This window comes from Chiloscyllium plagiosum, unplaced genomic scaffold (genome assembly GCF_037043375.1).
Source record: "Chiloscyllium plagiosum isolate Xiang-an unplaced genomic scaffold, Cpla_swu_hap1 HiC_scaffold_4, whole genome shotgun sequence".
Lineage (NCBI taxonomy): Eukaryota > Metazoa > Chordata > Chondrichthyes > Orectolobiformes > Hemiscylliidae > Chiloscyllium > Chiloscyllium plagiosum.
The window spans coordinates 81,979,607-82,001,614 of NW_028270142.1; the positions used below are offsets into that span (position 1 = coordinate 81,979,607).

The following is a 22,008-nucleotide window of genomic DNA, read 5'->3' on the forward strand; positions in this document are numbered from 1 at the left end:
TGGAGATGAAATGCAGCCTGAGTGGGCAATTTGAGGTTCACCTCATTTCTGTCTGTAAAAACAATCCTGAGCTTCAAGTTGTCTGCCACCTTAACACACCACCATGTTCCCACACCGCCATTTCTGGTCCATCTTGCAGTGCTCCAATTAGGCTCAGTGCAAGTTGGAAGAACAGCATCTCATTTCCAATTTACCTATAGCTTTCAGGATTCAATATTGAGTTCAATGATCTGAACACCTCCTTCCATGTCGTTTACTCACTCATACACCCCAAACCCTGTCATACCATGGGCTGCTTTCAGCACAGCCAACCCATTTTTACTGACTGATTTGATTAGATTCCCTACAGTGTGGAAACAGGCCCTTTGGCCCAACAAGTCCACACCGACCCTCCGAAGAGCAACCCACCCAGACCCATTCTCCTCTGACTAATGCACCTAACACTACAGGCAATTTAGCATGGCCAATTCACCTAACCTGCACATCTTTGGACTGTGGGAGGAAACCGGAGAATTTGCAAACTCCACACAGACAGTTGCCCAAGGCGGGATTGAACCCAGGTCCCTGGTGCTGTGAGGCAACAGTGCTAACCACTGAGCCAGCGTGCCATCCCATTACCAGCTTTTCTCCTTCCCTGGCTTGCTATCAACCTTTTGTCTGTTTAACTTTATCTCTCTTAAGCCACTGCTGGGTTGCATTCAAAATTGAGCGAGTGCAGAAAGTTATATGGAAGACTTCTTGATCCACTATTACGACTCCATCGTAGCTAAAAGCAACACAGAGACCAAGTCTTGTTATTATTTGTAGGCTGCTTGGTCACAACCCTGAATTTTCCTGTATTTGTCAGAAAGAGATCAGAAATAGAAAGATCGACAAATAGACAGATGGAGCTCAAATTATAGTTCAAGTGGCAGAAGGCGATGCAGTATCAAAGCTGCTGACTGAAGCCCTAAAGGTTTCTGAAATTCTGAAATTGTGACTATCCCATTGATATCCCATTGATAGTCACAAGGGCGTGAAGAGAAAGATTCATTGTCACTAAGAAAAATAAAATACCAACGAGGAAAGATTCTGAATATTTGGAGGGTACTGTTAATATCATATCACCCATTAATTCAACAATTATTCACTGTTGCAAATATTTATATAGCCTCACTCAGTTTATGAAGCAACTGTGAATACATAAACATACTCCAGGCACATGTTGGAAATGTGACACAGCTGTACAATCCATATCCAGATGAGACTTTTTAAAAAAAAGATAGAGTAAAAAATAAAGAGAATGGCGCATTGTCCACTAGTGTGGCACAAAGAGGGTCTCTGATTGCTGCTGAACACTTCTGATCTCACTGGTCAGTAAAAACAATGTGACAGCTTGCCTGAACTACTGTCAAGTTTGAATCTCTCGTGGCTCTAGGGCTAGTTTTCTACTAGATTAACAATTCAATAAGGCAGCAAGAGGGTGTTTAGGAAAGGGTGTTGAGGCCTATTTCTTTAAATTTGGATATAAATTTCTCTCGCTCTTACAGAGATATGCTCACTTACATTGCCAGTGATAATACAGCAGCATTAGGGGAACACTCATCTGTGTAACAAATCTCTTGGGGCCTTTTCCCCAAGCCTTGTTACAGGGGAATGTCAATTCCCAAACTGCAGGAATAACACAAATATATCCTGTAAGTACTGAAGTAAAATCACATGGGACTGAAAATGTTAACTCTATTACTTTCTCCATCGTTGCTGCTTGACCTGCTGAGTTTCTCTCACATTTTCTGCATTGGTTTTGGACTTCTAGCATCCATAGCATTTTGTTTTTATCCTGTGAGATGTCTGTGTCAGATAATGATATATGACTTTAATGAACACGTTGAATTGAAACTCCGTGAGTAAGTTTCACAGGTTCACAAACAGTGCAAGTATTTCTGTTCTATATAAAAAGAAACTGACTGGTTTGTGTCCATATTTCAAAATGGAACATGTGAATGGATTTGAACTTTAAATAATTAGAAAATGCTAAGACACTTTCACTATTGATTTTTCATATTGGCTGAGATGGTAATGAACTTCAATTAACAGACTATGATATAAAGAAAATGATTCGCAATATAAAAGAGTTTGATCATGCAAACATACAAATCAGAAGCAGGAACAGGCCAATTGGTAACTTGAACAATTTTTGTTTATTTGACCAAGGGAGATGGGCATCACTGGTTAGGTCAGAACTTACGATACATCATTAATTGCCCTTAAGAAGCTAGTGGTGGGCTGCTTTCTTGAACCGGTACATTCTTTGGGGTGTACGGAAACCCACAATGTTATTCAGAAGGGAGTTTCAAGATTTTAACCCAGCAGCTTTGAAAATTTATTGAAGATACCTTGGTATAAATGGTACATAGCATTGGCATTGTACATCAGGATTGAAGGGAGTGAAAGTTAAACATGCAAATTAGGAGCAAAAGTAGACCATTCAGTATTTGCTATTCAATAATAACATGGCTGATCTGTTTGTGGTTTCAAATTCAGCATTCCTGAAGTCTACATTTCAGGCATAGGCCCCTGAATCATGATGGAGGGCTTATGTCCGAAACGTTGACTTCCCTGCTCCTTGGGTACAGCCTGACCTTCTGTGCTTTTCCAGTGCCACACTTCTCAACACTGACTCTCCAGCATCTGCAGTCCTCACTTTCTCCTGGTTAGCAAGATTAGATCACATGGAATACAGGGAGAACTAGCCATTTGGATACAGAACTGGCCCGAAGGTAGAAGACAGAGGGTGGTGGAGGGTTACTTTTCGGACTGGAGGCCTGTGACCAGTAGTGTGCCACAAGGATTAGTGCTGGATCCACTGCTTTTCAACATTTCTTCAAATGATTTGGATGTGGACATAGGAGGTGTCGTTAGTAAGTTTGCAGATGACACCAAAATTGAAGATGTAGTGGACAGCGAAGAAGGTTACCTGAAAGCACAATGGGATATTGATCAGATGGGCCAATGAGCTGAGGGGTGACAGATGGAGTTTAATTTAGATAAATGTGAGGCGCTGCAGTTTGGAAAGGCAAATCAGGACAGGACTTATATACTCAATAGTAAGGTCCCGGGGAGTGTTGCTGAACAAAGATCTTGGAGTACAGGTTCGTTGTTCCTTGAAAGTGGAATCTCAGGTAGATAGGATAGTGAAGAAGGCGTTTGGTATGCTTTTCTTTACTGGGCAGAGCATTGAGTACAGGAATTGGGAGGTCATGTTGTGGCTGTACAGGACATTGGTTAGGCCACTGTTGGAATATTGCATGCAATTTTGGTCTTCCTCATATCAGAAGGATGTTGCGAAACTTGAAAGGGTTCAGAAAAGATTTACAAAGATGTTGCCAGAGTCGCAGCTTTAAGATATAGGGAGAGGCTGAATAGGATGGGTCTGTTTTCCCTGGAGCTTGGAGGCTGAGGGGTGACCTTATAGAGGTTTATAAAATCATGAGGGGCATGGATAGGGTGAGTAGACATGGTCTTTTCCCTGTGGGTTTCGAGAGTGTGGTGCTGGAAAAACACAGCTGGTCAGGCAGTATCTAACGAGCAGGAGAGTCGATGTTTTGGGCATAAGCCCTTCATCAGGAATGATCTCTGGGGTGGGGGAATCAAGAACTGGAGGGCATAGGTTTAGGGTGAGAGAGGAAAGATATAAAAGGGACCTAAGGGGCAAAAGTTTTACGTGATGCGTGTATGAAACGAGCTGTTAGAGGAAGTGGTGGAGGCTGGTACTATAACAACATTTAAGAGGCATCTGGATGGGTGTATGAATAGGAAGGGTTTAGAGGAATGTGGGCCAAGTGCAAGCAAGTGGGACTGGATTAATTTAGGGTATCTGGTCGGCATGGGCGAGTTGCACTGAATGATCCGTTTCTGTGTTATACATCTTTATGACTCTACTCACCACTGTCCAGATTTCCCAGGTTGGAAAGGCATCTCTGTCAATGTCACCATCTTTGCACACTCAGACTGAAGCTATCCTGCAGGGTTCATGATATTAGTCCCAGACATGACATTGAAGGAGCATGTTGGTGTCCCAATTTGTGGACAGAGATGTAGAGTTCCTTATGCATAGGGTACCACAGGGGAGGGCCATACTCTTCCCCCAGGATCACCAGAGGAAGCCATGATAATGGACCCTGACACCCTGGTCATAGGTTGTCATCTGAGAGAGTGTTGGAGTCTCAGCCATTTGGAGGCATGCACAGCAGCATATGAGGAAGATCAATCACCTTCTCAGAACCATCAGGGTTACTTGCCACTATTTGCTCTCTGCTACTTCATATTGTATCTCTGCTGCTGTACTCACCTCTCACCAGATCCTCTGCTCACTCTTGCATACATAATTTATCTTCACTTGCTCTCACCCACCACAAATTTCACATTACTAACCCTGTATGGTTTTGGTACAATCTACTTCTTGCTCCATTTCACACCTGCTCCAGCACTAAAAGCTATGTCAGTCGCTTTCATCCAACTTAGTCCCTCCCTTTGTCTAATTCCAGGAGAAAATACTCCACAGTTGGGTGGAGAGAATCAAGATGATGGTCGAATCCCCTTTGAATACCCACTATAAAAAAAACAGAATTCTAACTCTGGATCAGGTGATACTGGGACCACTCCTGTGAAGATGCTGAAACCACAATGATATGGAAACCAAACAAGAAGCATTGTCCATTGCTGCACCTCTCCACCATTACCAAATCCCCTCTAGGTTTCTTGTCATGGATACGTATTATTAACATGTCTGAATGTCTTTGTCTCTCCTCTCTTTGTCTCCTGTGTGTTCCTGTGGAAGCAGAATGGTGTTGGCATCTAAGAGGCTTGTCTCACAAGATATTTGCTCTTATATCTCTGAAGAAGAAAGAACGGATGCCTCAGAAGCAGCACCGGTGAGGCTATCTCCCATGCCTTCCGCTAGGTCAGATACTGACACCTTTAATTAGGTTAGAATTTGGAATTGCTGCTGCTAGGTATATCACTGCTATGACTCTTATCTCCCTATATTCCTCAACTTCAGCCCACCACATCCAAGTTGGTCAACATTTATCTATCTATTCTAATCCCATTTTCCAGGATTTGGCCCATATATGGGCTATGACATTGCAAATGTTCATCAAAATAGTTCTTAAAGACTTGAACATTTGCACATCTATCATCCTTTTAAGCAATAACTTCCAGATACCTACAAACCTCTGGGTAAAAAATGCTTCTTCAAATCCGGTCTGCTCCTTAAGTTAAAACTGCAGTCTCCTCATTATTAATCTTTTCTGAGGGGGAAGGGTCTCTCTCTACGCCCCTCCGAACTTTGTTTACCTCAATCAGATACCACCTCAGCCTTTTATGCTCTAAGAAAACACTCCCTAACTAGTATATCTTCATAGTTTAATCATTCCAGCTCAGGCAACATCCTGGTGAATCTCTTCTGCATCCTCTCTCGCGCAATCACATCATTCTTGTGGCATGGCGACCAGAATTGCACACAATATCCCAGCCGTGGCTTAAATAACATTTTATGCAACTCCATTATAACTTGCTTGCTTTTGTATTTAACACCTTGACTAATAAAGGCAAGTATGCCATACACTCTCTTTACGTAGAGAGTGGTAAGGGTATGGAATGTCCTACCTGCTAATGTAGTTAACTCAGCCACGTTAGGGAGATTTAAACAATCCTTAGATAAGCACATGGATGATTTTGGGATAGTGTAGGGGGACGAGCTGAGAATAGTTCACAGGTCGGTGCAACATCGAGGGCCGAAGGGCCTGTTCTGCACTATATTGTTCTATATTCTATGTTCTATACACTTCCTTAGCCACCTTATCTATCTGTCCTGCTGCCTTCAAGGATCATTGGACACATGCACCAAAGTCTCTCTGATTCTCTTTAGCTCCTAAGGTATGAGCATTCAAAACGTACTCCCTTATCTTGTTGGTCCTCCCAAAATACAACACCTCACACTTTTCAGAATTAAACTCCATTTGCCACTGTATAGCCTATCCAATCAGACCATCTAAATCTGTTCCAAATCTGTTCACTGTATTCCAGCTGTGTTATGTAAAAGCCAAATATTGTAGACACCAGAAATCTGAAACAAATACAGACAATATTGGAGAAATTCAGCAGGTCTTGCAGCATCTGTGGCGAGTTAAGCCCTGTATGACTTTTGCTCAGAACTGAAAGGAGTTGGAAATTTTTTAATACTTTTGACAGAGGTGGAGGAAGAGCAAGAGGCAGACGGCGTATAGGCCTAACACAAAAGACAAAGGAATTGTTCATGTTGGCGATAGCAACAGCGATATGTAAAATTAAAGTTTGAAAGTGAAAGAATTGGTCTTCTCTACTAAGATAAAAATCTCACGACACCAGCTTATAGTCCAATAGGATTATTTGGAAGTACGAGCATTTGGAGCGCTGCTCCTTTATCAGGTAGAGTTAACAAGACACAAACAATAGAGTGTAAGAGAAATGGAGAATACACATATAATGTGATTAGTTTCTGAAGTTATAGAATTCAACATTGAGGCCTCAAAACTGTAAAGCAGATAATGAGGTTTTGTTCCTCAAGCATGTGTCATTCTCATTGCAGCACTGCAGCAGGCCCAGGGCAGATATGCGAGTGTGAGAGCAAGGTGATTTGTTGAAATGGCAAACAACCGGTAGATCAGTGTTATTCCTACAGTCAGGACAGAGGTGTTCTGCAAAGCGATCACCCAATCTGCGTTTGGTCTCACCAGTGTAAAAGAGATCTTTCGGTTGAAACCAGTCTCAATTAGTCTTCCGACTTGTCCCAGTCAAATCTATATCTCCCATACCAATCTGTAAACCACACACTCAACTCTTTAATCTTATTTACCCTACTTTGATTTATTTATGGCTTAGGTAATAATCCAAAGATTGCTACATTTGAGGTTTTGATGTTTAATTTGATCATGGTTGCTTGTATTCCCTCAGCAGATCCTCTTTCCTAGTTCTAACTATACTGTTGTTTCATTTGCAAACCACAACAGTCATATCACCTTCTTCACAGTCAAAAATACTCTCCAGTCCAGAACAGGCAGGAATCAGGCAGGCAACACAGCAGTTTCTCACTGCCTTCTGCACAGCAGTATGTTCACTTCCCCACCTATACAGTCGACGCCTCCTGGATTCCTTTCATTTCACCCAATTGAAATGGTTTCCTATTCCTCGGCCTGTTTGCCCTTCCACACTGCAGACCTGGCCTCATCCATACAAGTTGCAAAACTATTGCATAGCCTGAGGCTCCTGCCTTCTCGATTCCATTACCTGCCTCACTCATTACTTCCTCAGTCATCACTTCCTATTCCTGATCATGCAGCAAATCAGAAACCCACAATGTAAAGAGTAATTCTTTCCCTCCCCGATGTATCACAACATTTGTAACTCGACCTCCAGCTCATGGACTCTGAGACAATACTCCTCCAGTTGCAGAGGCAATGCAGACATGTTTACAGGAGTCCAAAAGTTCCCATTTCTACAGCCACAACACATTGACTGCTACGCTACCTTTATTTGTTAGAGTAGTGCTGGAAAAGCACAGCAGGTCAGGCAACATCCAAGGAGCAGGAAAATCAACATTTCCGGCCAAAGCCCTCCACCAGGAATGAATTCCTGATGAAGGGCTTTGGCCCGAAACGTCGATTTTCCTGCTCCTCGGATGCAGCCTGACCTGCTGTGCCTTTTCAGCACCACTCTAATCTTGACTCTAACCTCCAGCATCTGCAGTACCCACTTTTGCCTATCGTTATTTGTAACGTAATTTATTTTTCATTGTTAATAAATTACTATTAATAATATTTTAAACCCTCATCGTTCATATCATTGAACAAGAAATATACTTAAAAATACAGACTTCTCAGAGTTTGTATACAATAGGGAATTTGTTCATATTAAGTTATCCATGTGGCAGAAAATATCTGGCACAAAGGATTTTCTGAGATGATATCTAATTAAAGTGCACCTTGATTCATTTTTTTGGCAGCTTGGTGATAAAGCTTTACAAATTAAATTGATATTCTTGTGCTCAAATGTTGGGTAAAAAGAAGTTCCAATTAAATCATTGCTAATGAAAAGGCAAACTTCAACTTCTTACCTTTGATGCGGCATCAAAGCATACAAAACCCATATTGAAGTCTATTGTCAGTCCCATGAGGTGACTCTCCAGCACACACGCATAAGTTTTACACTGAAACAGTAGGAAACAAAATATTGTATTTACTGTAAAGGTCCTGGTCATAGAGAGATTACACTGAAACGCATAATAGAAAAATCTCCTGATGATCAACAATACAAACATAGTCAGGCTGATAAATTTTTGAAGTCATCATGCCAGATGTTATTTGAATTGTTAGTGGATGATATTGAGACCATTTGTTACATCGAAATGTATCCACTCAGTAACATCTCCACTGCAGCATCCAACTATTTCTTAAATTTTTGGGGGGGTGGAGGGGAGGGGTTAAAGGATGTTCATTTTTACCAGTCTAGAAGTCTATTTTATACATTGTGTAGTCTTTGTGGGAAGAAAGTTTTCTGACATGAAGCTTAAGTTTACCTTTAACAAGTTTGAACCTGTGCTCCTTATACCCACTTTATAACTTTGCATCATACCTTTTCTATTCTCTCAACTACCTTGAGATCTTCTCTCCAATGTCTCCTGACATAATGGAAGAAAACTGTTGGACTAGAATGAATGTCAAAGCAATACACAGAGCATTTGACAGACTGGCTGTACTTGAAGTTGATTACCTGGATAGAAAAGAAACATTCAATTCTACTGAAAGATGTATAATTTCTATAGGGATTGGCTATGTTCTCATAATCCTCGTTAGATACAGGCACAAATTGAATAGAATGCAGAAATGTTACAGTCTTCTTAAAAAAAAATGGTGACTGGATAAACCCAGCAACAACACCTCACTCTATTTAAACATTATTGCTTGAAAGCATTTAAAAATGACAATTTGGAACAAAATTAGTAATCACTTGGACAAACATGGGTTAATTAAGGACAGCCAGCATTGCTTTGTTAAAGTCAAATTAAAGGAATTGATGAGGATTATGAGTTTAATGTGGTGTGTATGACTGCAGGGATTGTTTCTCAGCCTTTTGGCTAAGACCAAGTGTAAATTGTGAGTTGTGAGTCATCAAAGGATTTCGACATTTTTGCTGGTTCGTAATTGGGTGTTGGAGGATTGTTGGTTGAATTGGGCTGCTATTGGCAGATCCTTTTGCTGGCTTCAGCCTAAGACCATTTCAGTGTATAACCAACCAGAGCTATGACCTCAGCAAGTGCCTGAGCCTCAGGCAAGGGTGTTTGGAACATAGTCATGGTGACTGTGGAAGAAGGAACATTAGTTGATTGGAAACAAAAACAGAAATTCCTGGAAACATCAAGCAGGTCTAGCAACATCTGTGGAGAGGAATCAGAGTTAACGTTTCGGGTTGAGTGACCCTTCCCCAGATCGATTAGAACTTTGTCATCAAGAGGATCCTCCAGGATTGCTGTGGGTTCCAAGTAGAGGATGAATAAAGCATAGTTTTTCAAAATAAAATTTATGACTGCATGATTTCAGTGGGGATATTTCAACATGACCTTCCAGAGTGTGAAGCAATTGGAACATCACCTGGGGTATGTGAGGAGAAAGGATGAGGGTCCCCTCTCTGTTCTGTCTGTGGCATCAATCTTCATTGTCCAAGTGGAGAGGAGCTGGGTTGTTACAGTCCATATATACAGCCCCCACAGGTGGACAACAGATGTCCTGATCTTCCTGGGAGGTATGTATAGCTTGAAGGAGGTAGTAGTGATGTAGTGGATCCGTCTGAGGTCTGGGTAAACAAGCGTCATGTCAAGGTGACAGTGAAGGCGGATGCTGGTGGTGGCATCCTTCAACTGCACTCTATCGTCATGTTTGAGGAAGCTGAGGCTACCTGACATACGTGGGGCAGCGTAGGGTGTGCCAAACCTATGGGAAGTCAGGGCACAGAGCAGCAGATTGTCAAGTGACCCTCTGTCAGAAGGAGGAGCATCTGACAAAAGATGACAAAGAGTCCAAGAATTGGAAGCTGTGTGGGGAAGCAGGGTACCTCTACAAGGCATGTTCAAGATGGGGATGGGGGCATATGTGCTCAGATGGCCAGACTGGCAACCTGAGCTGTGGAACCCTAAAAGGACAGTAGGATGCCACCCTCCAATAACACCACAGAGTAAACGACCATCAGAAGGGAAGCAAGACATACAGAAAAAAAGACAAAGACCCTCCAGACAGTGATAAACCAACTGAACCTTTACCTGAGAATACAAAGTTGACAAAGGTAGAGGCAGTGAACAAACAGGGATGCGTGTGGGAGGTAATAAAGAATAATTGCAAAAGGAAAACCCTTCAGTCACACAGGGCCAGCACTGGTCAGCAGCAGAGTGGAAAGAGACACACCAGCGACTCCTCTTCCAATGACGACATACTGGAGGATCACCTGAAGAGAAAAATAGGCAAGAGGGAGGAGGAGATAAGCACGCCCCTCCTGACCCAGAAACACTGACACTGCAAGGGGTCCGGTGAAGCTCCTCAACTTGATGTTAGGAACCAAGAGGTGCCCATCAGCGAGTGGTGGAAGTGGGTGTGAAATTTGGAAACTGGTGAAGTCAACGTTGATGCTGTATGGTTGGAGGGTCCCAAGGCAAAAGATGAGATGTTTTTCCAGCAGGTGTCGGGTCTCCATGGTATCAATGTCAACTTCACCAGCTTCCTCATCTCCCCTCCCCCCACCTCATCCCAGATCCACCCCTCCATCTTAGCACAGCCCTCTCGAATTGTCCGACCTGTCCATCTTCCCTCCTACCTATCCAGTCCACCCTCCCCCCAACCTATCATTATCACACCCAACTTGCAACCACCTATCGCCATCCCACCTACCTTCCCCCTCAGCCCCACCCACACACTTACGCCACTGTTAATCACTCAGCCCCCTTGCCCCCACCCTCCACATTCCTAATGAAGGGCTTATGCCCAAAACATCGATTCTCCTGCTCCACGGATGCTGCGGGACCTGTTATGCTTTTCCAGCACCACACTATTCCTCTGGGCTGGGTATTACAATGCGAGGAGGCAATGCCACCACCTCTAAGGTTAAGGATGTGGTTGACTGGTGCCTCATTGTAGCAGACATTATGGATAGAAAATCTCCTCAGAGAATAATTAATTCGTACATCCGGTGGTAAAGAGTGAGAGGCTGGCTATCCTGCCACAGCTCCCACTGCTGCTGACGCTCTCACTGCTGCTGATGCCCTCAGAGCTATTCACGCTCCCACTGCTGCTGATGCTACCACCGCTGCTGACGTTCCAACTGCTGCTGCCACCCTCACTGCTGCTGACGCTCCCACTGCAGCTGACGCTCCCACTGCTGCTGACGCTCCCACTGCTGCTGAGGCTCACACGGTTGATGACACCATCACTGCTGCTGATGCTCTCACTGCTGCTGTCGCACCCACTGCTGCTGACACCCTCATTGCTGCTGACGCTCTCACTGCTGCTGACGCCTTCACTGCTGCTGACGCCCTCACTGCTGCTGACGCTCTACCTGCTGCTGACGCCCTCACTGCTGCTGACGCTCTACCTGCTGCTGATGCCCTCACTGCTGCTGACGCTCTCACTGCTGCTGACGCCCTCACTGCTGCTGACGCTCTACCTGCTGCTGACGCCCTCACTGCTGCTGACGCTCTACCTGCTGCTGACGCCCTCACTGCTGCTGACGCTCTCACTGCTGCTGACGCCCTCACTGCTGCTCACGCTCCCACTGTTGCTGACACTCCCACTTCTGCCGACGCTCCCACTGCGGCCGACGCTCCCACTGCTGCTGACGCTCTCACTGCTGCCGACGGTCCTACTGCTGCCGACGCTCCCACTGCTGCTGACGATCCCACTGCTGCTGATGCCCTCATTGCTGCTGACGCTCACACTTCTACTGACGCTCTCACAGCTGCTGACGCCATCACGACTGCTGGCGCTCCCACTGCTGCTGACGCTCCCACTGCTGCTGACGCTCCCACTGCTGCTGACGCTCCCACTGCTGCTGACGCCCTCACTGCTGCTGACGGCCCAAAGACTGCTGACGCTCCCACTGCTGCTGACGCCCTCACTGCTGCTGACGGCCCCAAGACTGCTGACGCTTTCACTGCTGCTGACGTTCCCACTGCTGCTGACGCTCCCACTGCTGCTGACGTTCCCACTGCTGCTGACGCTCCCACTGCTGCTGACGCCCTCACTGCTGCTGACGGCCCCAAGACTGCTGACGCTTTCACTGCTGCTGACGCTCCCACTGCTGCTGACGCTCCCACTGCAGCTGGTGCCCTCACTGCTGCTGACGCTCCAACTGCAGCTGACGCTCCCACTGCTGCTGACGCTCCCACTGCTGCTGACGCTCCCACTGCTGCTGACGCTCCCACGGCTGCTGACTCCCTCAGTGCTGCTGACGCTCCCAGTGCTGCTGACATTCCCACTGCTGCTGACGCTCCCACTGCTGCTGAGGATCTCACTGCTGCTGCCGCACCCACTGCTGCTGACGCCATCACTGCTGCTGACGCTCCCACTGCTGCTGACGCTCCCACTGCTGCTGACTCCCTCAGTGCTGCTGACGCTCCCAGTGCTGCTGACGCTCTCACTGCTGCCGACGGTCCTACTGCTGCCGACCCTCCCACTGCTGCTGACGATCCCACTGCTGCTGATGCCCTCATTGCTGCTGACGCTCACACTTCTACTGACGCTCTCACAGCTGCTGACGCCATCACGACTGCTGACGCTCCCACTGCTGCTGACGCTCCCACTGCTGCTGACGCCATCACTGCTGCTGACGGCCCCAAGACTGCTGACGCTTTCACTGCTGCTGACGCTCCCACTGCTGCTGACGCTCCCACTGCTGCTGACGTTCCCACTGCTGCTGACGCTCCCACTGCTGCTGACGCCCTCACTGCTGCTGACGGCCCCAAGACTGCTGACGCTTTCACTGCTGCTGACGTTCCCACTGCTGCTGACGCTCCCACTGCTGCTGACGTTCCCACTGCTGCTGACGCTCCCACTGCTGCTGACGCCCTCACTGCTGCTGACGGCCCCAAGACTGCTGACGCTTTCACTGCTGCTGACGCTCCCACTGCTGCTGACGCTCCCAAGGCTGCTGCCGCCCTCACTGCTGCTGACGCTCCCACTGCTGCTGATGCCCTCACTGCTGCTGATGCCCTCACTGCTGCTGATGCCCTCACTGCTGCTGACGCCCTCACTGCTGCTGACGCCCTCACTGCTGCTGATGCCCTCACTGCTGCTGACGCTCTCACTGTTGCTGACGCCCTCACTGCTGCTGAGGCTCCCACTGCTGGTGACGCCCTCACAGCTGCTGACACTCCCACTGCTGCTGACGCCCTCACTGCTGCTGACGCTCTCACTGCTGCTGACGCTCTCACTGCTGCTGAGGCTCCCACTGCTTCTGACGCCCTCACTGCTGCTGACACTCCCACTGCTGCTGACGCTCCCACTGCTGCTGACGCTCCCACTACTGCTGACGCTCTGACTGCTGCTGACGCCATCACGACTGCTGGCGATCCCACTGCTGCTGAGGCTCCCACTGCTTCTGACGCCCTCACTGCTGCTGACGCTCCCACTTCTGCTGATGCCCTCACTGCTGCTGACGCTCTCACTGCTGCTGACGCTCTCACTGCTGCTGACGCTCTCACTGTTGCTGACGCCATCACGACTGCTGACGCTCCCACTGCTGCTGACGCTCCCACTACTGCTGACGCTCTGACTGCTGCTGACGCCATCACGACTGCTGGCGATCCCACTGCTGCTGAGGCTCCCACTGCTTCTGACGCCCTCACTGCTGCTGACGCTCCCACTTCTGCTGATGCCCTCACTGCTGCTGACGCTCCCACTGCTGCTGACGCTCTCACTGCTGCTGACGCCATCTAGGCTGCTGGCGCTCCCACTGCTGCTGACGCTCCCACTGCTGCTGACGCTACAACTGCTGCTGACGTTCCCACTGCTGCTGACGCTCTCACTGCTGCTGATGCTCCCACTTCTGCTGACACTCCCACTGCTGCTGACGCTCCCACTGCTGCTGACGGTCTCACTGCTGCTGATGCTCCCACTGCTGCTGACGCCCTCACTGCTGCTGACGCTCCCACTGCTGCTGATGCCCTCACTGCTGCTGACGCTCCCACTGCTGCTGACGCCCTCACTGCTGCTGACCCTCCCACTGCTGCTGATGCCCTCACTGCTGCTGACGCTCTCACTGCTGCTGACGCCATCACTGCTGCTGACGCCCTCACTGCTGCTGATGCTCTACCTGCTGCTGACGCTCTCACTGCTGCTGACGCCCTCACTGCTGCTGACGCCCTCACTGCTGCTGACGCTCTCACTGCTGCTGACGCTCCCACTGCTGCTGACGCTCCCACTACTGCTGACGCCCTCACTGTTGCTGACGCTCTCACTGCTGCTGACACTCCCACTGCTGCTGACTCTCCGACTGCTGCTGACGCTCTCACTGCTACTGATGCCCTCACTGCTGCTGACGCTCTACCTGCTGCTGACGCCCTCACTGCAGCTGTCCCTCTCACTGCTGCTGTCGCTCTCACTGCTGCTTACGCTCCCACTGCTGCTGACGCCCTCATTGCTGCTGACGCTCTCACTGCTGCTGACGCTCTCACTGCTGCTGACGCTCCCACTGCTGCTGACGTTCCCACTGCTGCTGACGCTTCCACTGCTGCTGACGCCCTCACTGCTGCTGACGTTCCCACTGCTGCTGACGCCCTCACTGCTGCTGACGCCCTCACTGCTGCTGACGCTCTCACTGCTGCTGACGCCCTCACTGCTGCTGACGCTCCCAATGCTGCTGACGCTCCCACTGCTGCTGACGTTCCCACTGCTGCTGACGCTCTCACTGCTGCTGAAGCTCCCACTGCTGCTGACGTTCCCACTGCTGCTGACGTTCCCACTGCTGCTGACGCTTCCACTGCTGCTGACGCCCTCACTGCTGCTGACGTTCCCACTGCTGCAGACGCCCTCACTCCTGCTGACGCCCTCACTGCTGCTGACGCTCTCACTGCTGCTGACGCTCTCACTGCTGCTGATGCGCTCACTGCTGCTGACGCTCTCACTGCTGCTGACGCCCTCACTGCTGCTGACGCTCTCACTGCTGCTGATGCGCTCACTGCTGCTGACGCTCTCACTGCTGCTGACGCCCTCACTGCTGCTGACGTTCCCACTGCAGCTGATGCGCTCACTGCTGCTGACGCTCTCACTGCTGCTGACGCCCTCACTGCTGCTGACGTTCCCACTGCTGCTGACGCCCTCACTGCTGCTGACGCTCTCACTGCTGCTGACGCCCTCACTGCTGCTGACGCCCTCACTGCTGCTGACGCTCTCACTGCTGCTGACGCTCCCACTGCTGCTGACGCTTCCACTACTGCTGACGCCCTCACTGTTGCTGACGCTCTCACTGCTGCTGACACTCCCACTGCTGCTGACTCTCCGACTGCTGCTGACGCTCTCACTGCTACTGATGCCCTCACTGCTGCTGACGCTCTACCTGCTGCTGACGCCCTCACTGCAGCTGTCCCTCTCACTGCTGCTGTCGCTCTCACTGCTGCTTACGCTCCCACTGCTGCTGACGCCCTCATTGCTGCTGACGCTCTCACTGCTGCTGACGCTCTCACTGCTGCTGACGCTCCCACTGCTGCTGACGTTCCCACTGCTGCTGACGCTTCCACTGCTGCTGACGCCCTCACTGCTGCTGACGTTCCCACTGCTGCTGACGCCCTCACTGCTGCTGACGCCCTCACTGCTGCTGACGCTCTCACTGCTGCTGACGCCCTCACTGCTGCTGACGCTCCCAATGCTGCTGACGCTCCCACTGCTGCTGACGTTCCCACTGCTGCTGACGCTCTCACTGCTGCTGAAGCTCCCACTGCTGCTGACGTTCCCACTGCTGCTGACGTTCCCACTGCTGCTGACGCTTCCACTGCTGCTGACGCCCTCACTGCTGCTGACGTTCCCACTGCTGCAGACGCCCTCACTCCTGCTGACGCCCTCACTGCTGCTGACGCTCTCACTGCTGCTGACGCTCTCACTGCTGCTGATGCGCTCACTGCTGCTGACGCTCTCACTGCTGCTGACGCCCTCACTGCTGCTGACGCTGTCACTGCTGCTGATGCGCTCACTGCTGCTGACGCTCTCACTGCTGCTGACGCCCTCACTGCTGCTGACGTTCCCACTGCTGCTGACGCCCTCACTGCTGCTGACGCCCTCACTGCTGCTGACGTTCCCACTGCTGCTGACGCCCTCACTGCTGCTGACGCTCTCACTGCTGCTGGCGCTCTCACTGCTGCTGACGCTCTCACTGCTGCTGACGCTCTCACTGCTGCTGATGCGCTCACTGCTGCTAACGCCCTCACTGCTGCTGACGCCCTCACTGCTGCTGACGCTCCCACCACTGCCGACGCTCCCACTGCTGCCGACTCTCCCACTGCTGACGACCCGCCCACTGCTGCTGACGCTCCCACTGCTGCTGATGACCTCACTGCTACTGACACTCTCACTGCAGCTATCGCTCTCACTGCTGCTGACGCCCTCACTGCTGCTGACACTCCCACTGCTGCTGACGCTCCCACTGCTGCTGACGCTCCCACTGCTGCTGACGCTCTCACTGCTGCTGGCGCTCCCACTGCTGCTGACGCTCTCACTGCTGCTGAGGCTCCCACTGCTGCTGACGCTCCCACTGCTGCTGACGCCCTCACTGCTGCTGACGCTCCCACTGCTGCTGACGCTCTCACTGCTGCTGACGCTCCCACTGCTGCTGAGGCTCCCACTGCTGCTGACGCTCCCACTGCTGCTGACGCCCTCACTGCTGCTGACGCCCTCACTGCTGCTGACGCTCCCACTGCTGCTGACGCTCTCACTGCTGCTGACGCTCCCACTGCTGCTGATGACCTCACTGCTGCTGATGCACTCACTGCTGCTGGCGCTCCCACTGCTGCTGACACTCCCACTGCTGCTGAGGCTCACACTGCTGCTGACGCCCTCACTGCTGCTGACGCTCACACTGCTGCTGACGCTCCCACTGCTGCTGACGCTCCCACTGCAGCTGACGGTCCCACTGCTGCTGAGGCTCACACTGCTGCTGACGCCCTCACTGCTGCTGACGCTCCCACTGCTGCTGACGCTCCCACTGCTGCTGACGCTCCCACTGCTGCTGACGCTCCCACTGCTGCTGACGCTCTCACTGCTGCTGACGCTCCCACTGCTGCTGATGACCTCACTGCTGCTGATGCACTCACTGCTGCTGACGCTCCCACTGCTGCTGAGGCTCACACTGCTGCTGGCGCCCTCACTGCTGCTGACGCTCACACTGCTGCTGACGCTCCCACTGCTGCTGACGCTCCCACTGCTGCTGACGCTCCCACTGCTGCTCTTGCTCTCACTGCTGCTGAGGCTCTCACTGCTGCTCTCGCTCTCACTGCTGCTGACGTCCCCACTACTGCTGACGCTCCCACTGCTGATAACGCCCTCACTGCTGCTGACGCTTCAACTGCTGCTGACGCCCTCACTGCTGCTGACGCTCCCACTGCTGATAACGCCCTCACTGCTGCTGAAGCTCCCACTGCTGCTGATGCCCTCACTGCTGCTGACGCTCTACCAGCTGCTGACGCCCTCACTGCTGCTGACGCTCTCACTGCTACTGATGCCCTCACTGCTGCTGACGCTCTACCTGCTGCTGACGCCCTCACTGCTGCTGACGCCCTCACTGCTGCAGACGCCCTCACTGCTGCTGTCGCTCGCACTGCTGCTGACGCTCCCACTGCTGCTGACACTCCCACTACTGCCGACGCTCCCACTGCTGCCGACGCTCCCACTGCTGCTGACGCTCCCAATGCTGCTGACGCCCTCACTGCTGCTGACGCTCAAACTGCTGCTAATGCTTTCACTGCTGCTGACACCATCACTGCTGCTGACGCTCTCACTGCTGCTGACGACCTAACTGCTGCTGACGCCCTCACTGCTGATAACGCCCTCACTGCTGCTGACGCTCCCACTGCTGCTGACACTCTCACTGACGCTGAAGCTCCCACTGCTGCTGACGCTCTCACTGCTGCTGACGCCCTCACTGCTGCTGACGCTCTCACAGCTGCTGACGCTCTCACTGCTGCTGACGCTCTCACTGCTGCTGACGCCCTCACTGCTGTTGACGCTCTCACAGCTGCTGACGCTCTCACTGCTGCTGATGCCTTCACTGCTGCTGACGCCCTCACTGCTGCTGACGCTCTCACTGCTACTGATGCTCTCACTGCTGCTGACGCTCTACCTGCTGCTGACGCCCTCACTGCTGCTGACGCTCTCACTGCTACTGATGCTCTCACTGCTGCTGACGCTCTACCTGCTGCTGACGCTCCCACTGCTGCTGACGCCCTCACTGCTGCTGACGCTCCCACTGCTGCTGACGCTCCCACTACTGCCGACGCTCCCAAGGCTGCTGACACTCCCAATGCTGCTGACGCCCTCACTGCTGCTGACGCTCTCACTGCTGCTGACGCTCTCACTGCTGCTGACGCTCCCAAGGCTGCTGACGCCCTCACTGCTGCTGACGCTCCCACTGCTGCTGATGCCCTCACTGCTGCTGATGCCCTCACTGCTGCTGATGCCCTCACTGCTGCTGACGCCCTCACTGCTGCTGACGCTCTCACTGCTGCTGACGCCCTCACTGCTGCTGATGCCCTCACTGCTGCTGACGCTCTCACTGCTGTTGACGCTCTCACAGCTGCTGACGCTCTCACTGCTGCTGATGCCTTCACTGCTGCTGACGCCCTCACTGCTGCTGACGCTCTCACTGCTACTGATGCTCTCACTGCTGCTGACGCTCTACCTGCTGCTGACGCCCTCACTGCTGCTGACGCTCTCACTGCTACTGATGCTCTCACTGCTGCTGACGCTCTACCTGCTGCTGACGCTCCCACTGCTGCTGACGCCCTCACTGCTGCTGACGCTCTCACTGCTGCTGACGCTCTCACTGCTGCTGACGCTCCCAAGGCTGCTGACGCCCTCACTGCTGCTGACGCTCTCACTGCTGCTGACGCTCTCACTGCTGCTGACGCTCCCAAGGCTGCTGACGCCCTCACTGCTGCTGACGCTCCCACTGCTGCTGATGCCCTCACTGCTGCTGATGCCCTCACTGCTGCTGATGCCCTCACTGCTGCTGACGCCCTCACTGCTGCTGACGCTCTCACTGCTGCTGACGCCCTCACTGCTGCTGATGCCCTCACTGCTGCTGACGCTCTCACTGCTGCTGACGCTCTCACTGCTGCTGATGCCCTCACTGCTGCTGACGCTTCCACTGCTGCTGACGCCCTCACTGCTGCTGTCGCTCTCACTGCTGCTGGCGCTCCCACTGCTGCTGACGCACTCACTGCTGCTGACGCTCTCACTGCTGCTGACGCTCCCACTACTGCTGACGCCGTCACTGCTGCTGACGCTCTCACTGATGCTAAGGCTCCCACTGCTGCTGTTGCTCTCACTGCTGCTGACTCTCCCACTGCTGCTGACGCCCTCACTGCTGCTGACGCTCTCACTGCTGCTGACGCCATCACGACTGCTGTCGCTCCCACTGCTGCTGAAGCTCCCACTGCTGCTGGCGCTCCCACTGCTGCTGATGCCCTCACTGCTGCTGACGCTCCCACTGCTGCTGATGACCTCACTGCTGCTGACGCCCTCACTGCTGCTGACGCTCCCACTGCTGCTGACACCCTCACTGCTGCTGACGCACCCACTACTGCTGACGCTCCCACTGCTGCTGACACCCTCACTGCTGCTGACGCACTCACTGCTGCTGATGCTCTCACTGCTGCTGACGCTCCCACTACTGCTGACGCTCCCACTGCTGCTGACGCTCCCACTACTGCTGACGCCGTCACTGCTGCTGACGCTCCCACTACTGCTGACGCTCCCACTGCTGCTGACGCTCCCACTGCTGCTGACACTCCCACTGCTGCTAACGCCATCACTGCTGCTGACTCTCCTACTGCTGCTAACGCCATCACTGCTGCTGACTCTCCCACTGCTGCTGACGCCCTCATTGCTGCTGACGCTCTCACTGCTGCTGAAGCTCCCACTGCTGCTGATGCCCTCACTGCTGCTGACGCTTCCACTGCTGCTGACGCCCTCACTGCTGCTGTCGCTCTCACTGTTGCTGATGCCCTCACTGCTGCTGACGCTCTACCGGCTGCTGACGCCCTCACTGCTGCTGACGCTCACACTGTTACTGATGCCCTCACTGCTGCTGACGCTCTACCTGCTGCTGACGCCCTCACTGCTGCTGACGCCCTCACTGCTGCTGACGCCCTCACTGCTGCTGACGCCCTCACTGCTGCTGACGCTCCCAATGCTGCTGACGCCCTCACTGCTGCTGACGCCCTCACTGCTGCTGACGCCCTCACTGCTGCTGTCGCTCCCACTGCTGCTGATGACCTCACTGCTGCTGACGCCCTCACTGCTGCTGACGCTCCCACTGCTGCTGACGCCCTCACTGCTGCTGACGCTCCCAATGCTGCTGACGCCCTCACTGCTGCTGACGCCCTCACTGCTGCTGACGCCCTCACTACTGCTGACGCTCCCGCTGCTGCTGACGCTCTCACTGCTGCTGACGCTCCCACTGCTGCTGACGCCCTCACTGCTGCTGACGCTCCCACTGCTGCTGACGCTCTCACTGCTGCTGTCGCTCTCACTGCTGCTGACGCCCTCACTACTGCTGACGCTCCCGCTGCTGCTGACACTCTCACTACTGCTGACGCTCCCGCTGCTGCTGACGCTCTCACTGCTGCTGATGCTCCCACTGCTGCTGACGCCCTCACTGCTGCTGACGGTCCCACTGCTGCTCTCCCTCTCACTGCTGCTGACGCCCTCACTACTGCTGACGCTCCCGCTGCTGCTGACGCTCTCACTACTGCTGACGCTCCCGCTGCTGCTGGCGCACTCACTGCTGCTGATGCTCCCACTGCTGCTGACGCTCCCACTGCTGCTGACGCCCTCACTGCTGCTGGCGCTCCCACTGCTGCTGACGCTCTCACTGCTGCTGACGTTCCCACTGCTGCTGACGCCCTAACTGCTGCTGACGCTCCCACTGCTGGTGACGCTCCCACTGCTGCTGACGCTCTCACTGCTGCTGACGCCCTCACTGCTGCTGACGCTCTCACTGCTGCTGACGTTCCCACTGCTGCTGACGCCCTAACTGCTGCTGACGCTCCCACTGCTGCTGACGCTCCCACTGCTGCTGACGCTCTCACTGCTGCTGACGCCCTCACTGCTGCTGACGCTCCCACTGCTGCTGACGCTCCCACTGCTGCTGACGCTCTCACTGCTGCTGACGCCCTCACTGCTGCTGACGCTCCCACTGCTGCTGACGCTCCCACTGCTGCTGACGCTCCCACTGCTGCTCTCCCTCTCACTGCTGCTGACGCCACCACTACTGCTGACGCTCTCACTACTGCCGGCGCTCTCACTGCTGCTGACGCTCCCACTGCTGCTGACGCTCCCACTGCTGATGACGCTCCCACTGCTGCTGAGGCTCACACTGCTGCTGACGCCCTCACTGCTGCTGACGCTCCCACTGCTGCTGACGCTCCCACTGCTGCTGGCGCTCCCACTGCTGCTGACGCTCCCACTGCTGCTGAGGCTCACACTGCTGCTGACGCCCTCACTGCTGCTGACGCTCCCACTGCTGCTGACGCTCCCACTGCTGCTGACGCTCTCACTGCTGCTGACGCTCCCACTGCTGCTGATGCCCTCACTGCTGCTGACGCTCCCACTGCTGCTGACGCTCCCACTGCTGCTGACGCTCTCACTGCTGCTGACGCTCCCACTGCTGCTGAGGCTCACAGTGCTGCTGGCGCTCCCACTGCTGCTGACGCTCTCACTGCTGCTGACGCTCCCACTG

At 52.7% G+C, this 22,008-nt stretch overlaps 1 protein-coding gene across 5 annotated transcripts in view; it reads right to left on the bottom strand.

Annotated features, from left to right (window-relative positions):
• Positions 1-22,008, bottom strand: part of sntg1 (syntrophin, gamma 1) — a 594,367-nt gene that overhangs the window by 23,092 nt on the left and 549,267 nt on the right. For all 5 annotated transcript variants that reach the window (XM_043688308.2, XM_087986417.1, XM_043688306.2 and 2 more), the window contains one exon: positions 8,135-8,227. In XM_043688308.2, the coding sequence (XP_043544243.2) occupies positions 8,135-8,227 (93 nt within the window). The remainder of the gene's footprint in view (positions 1-8,134; positions 8,228-22,008) is intronic.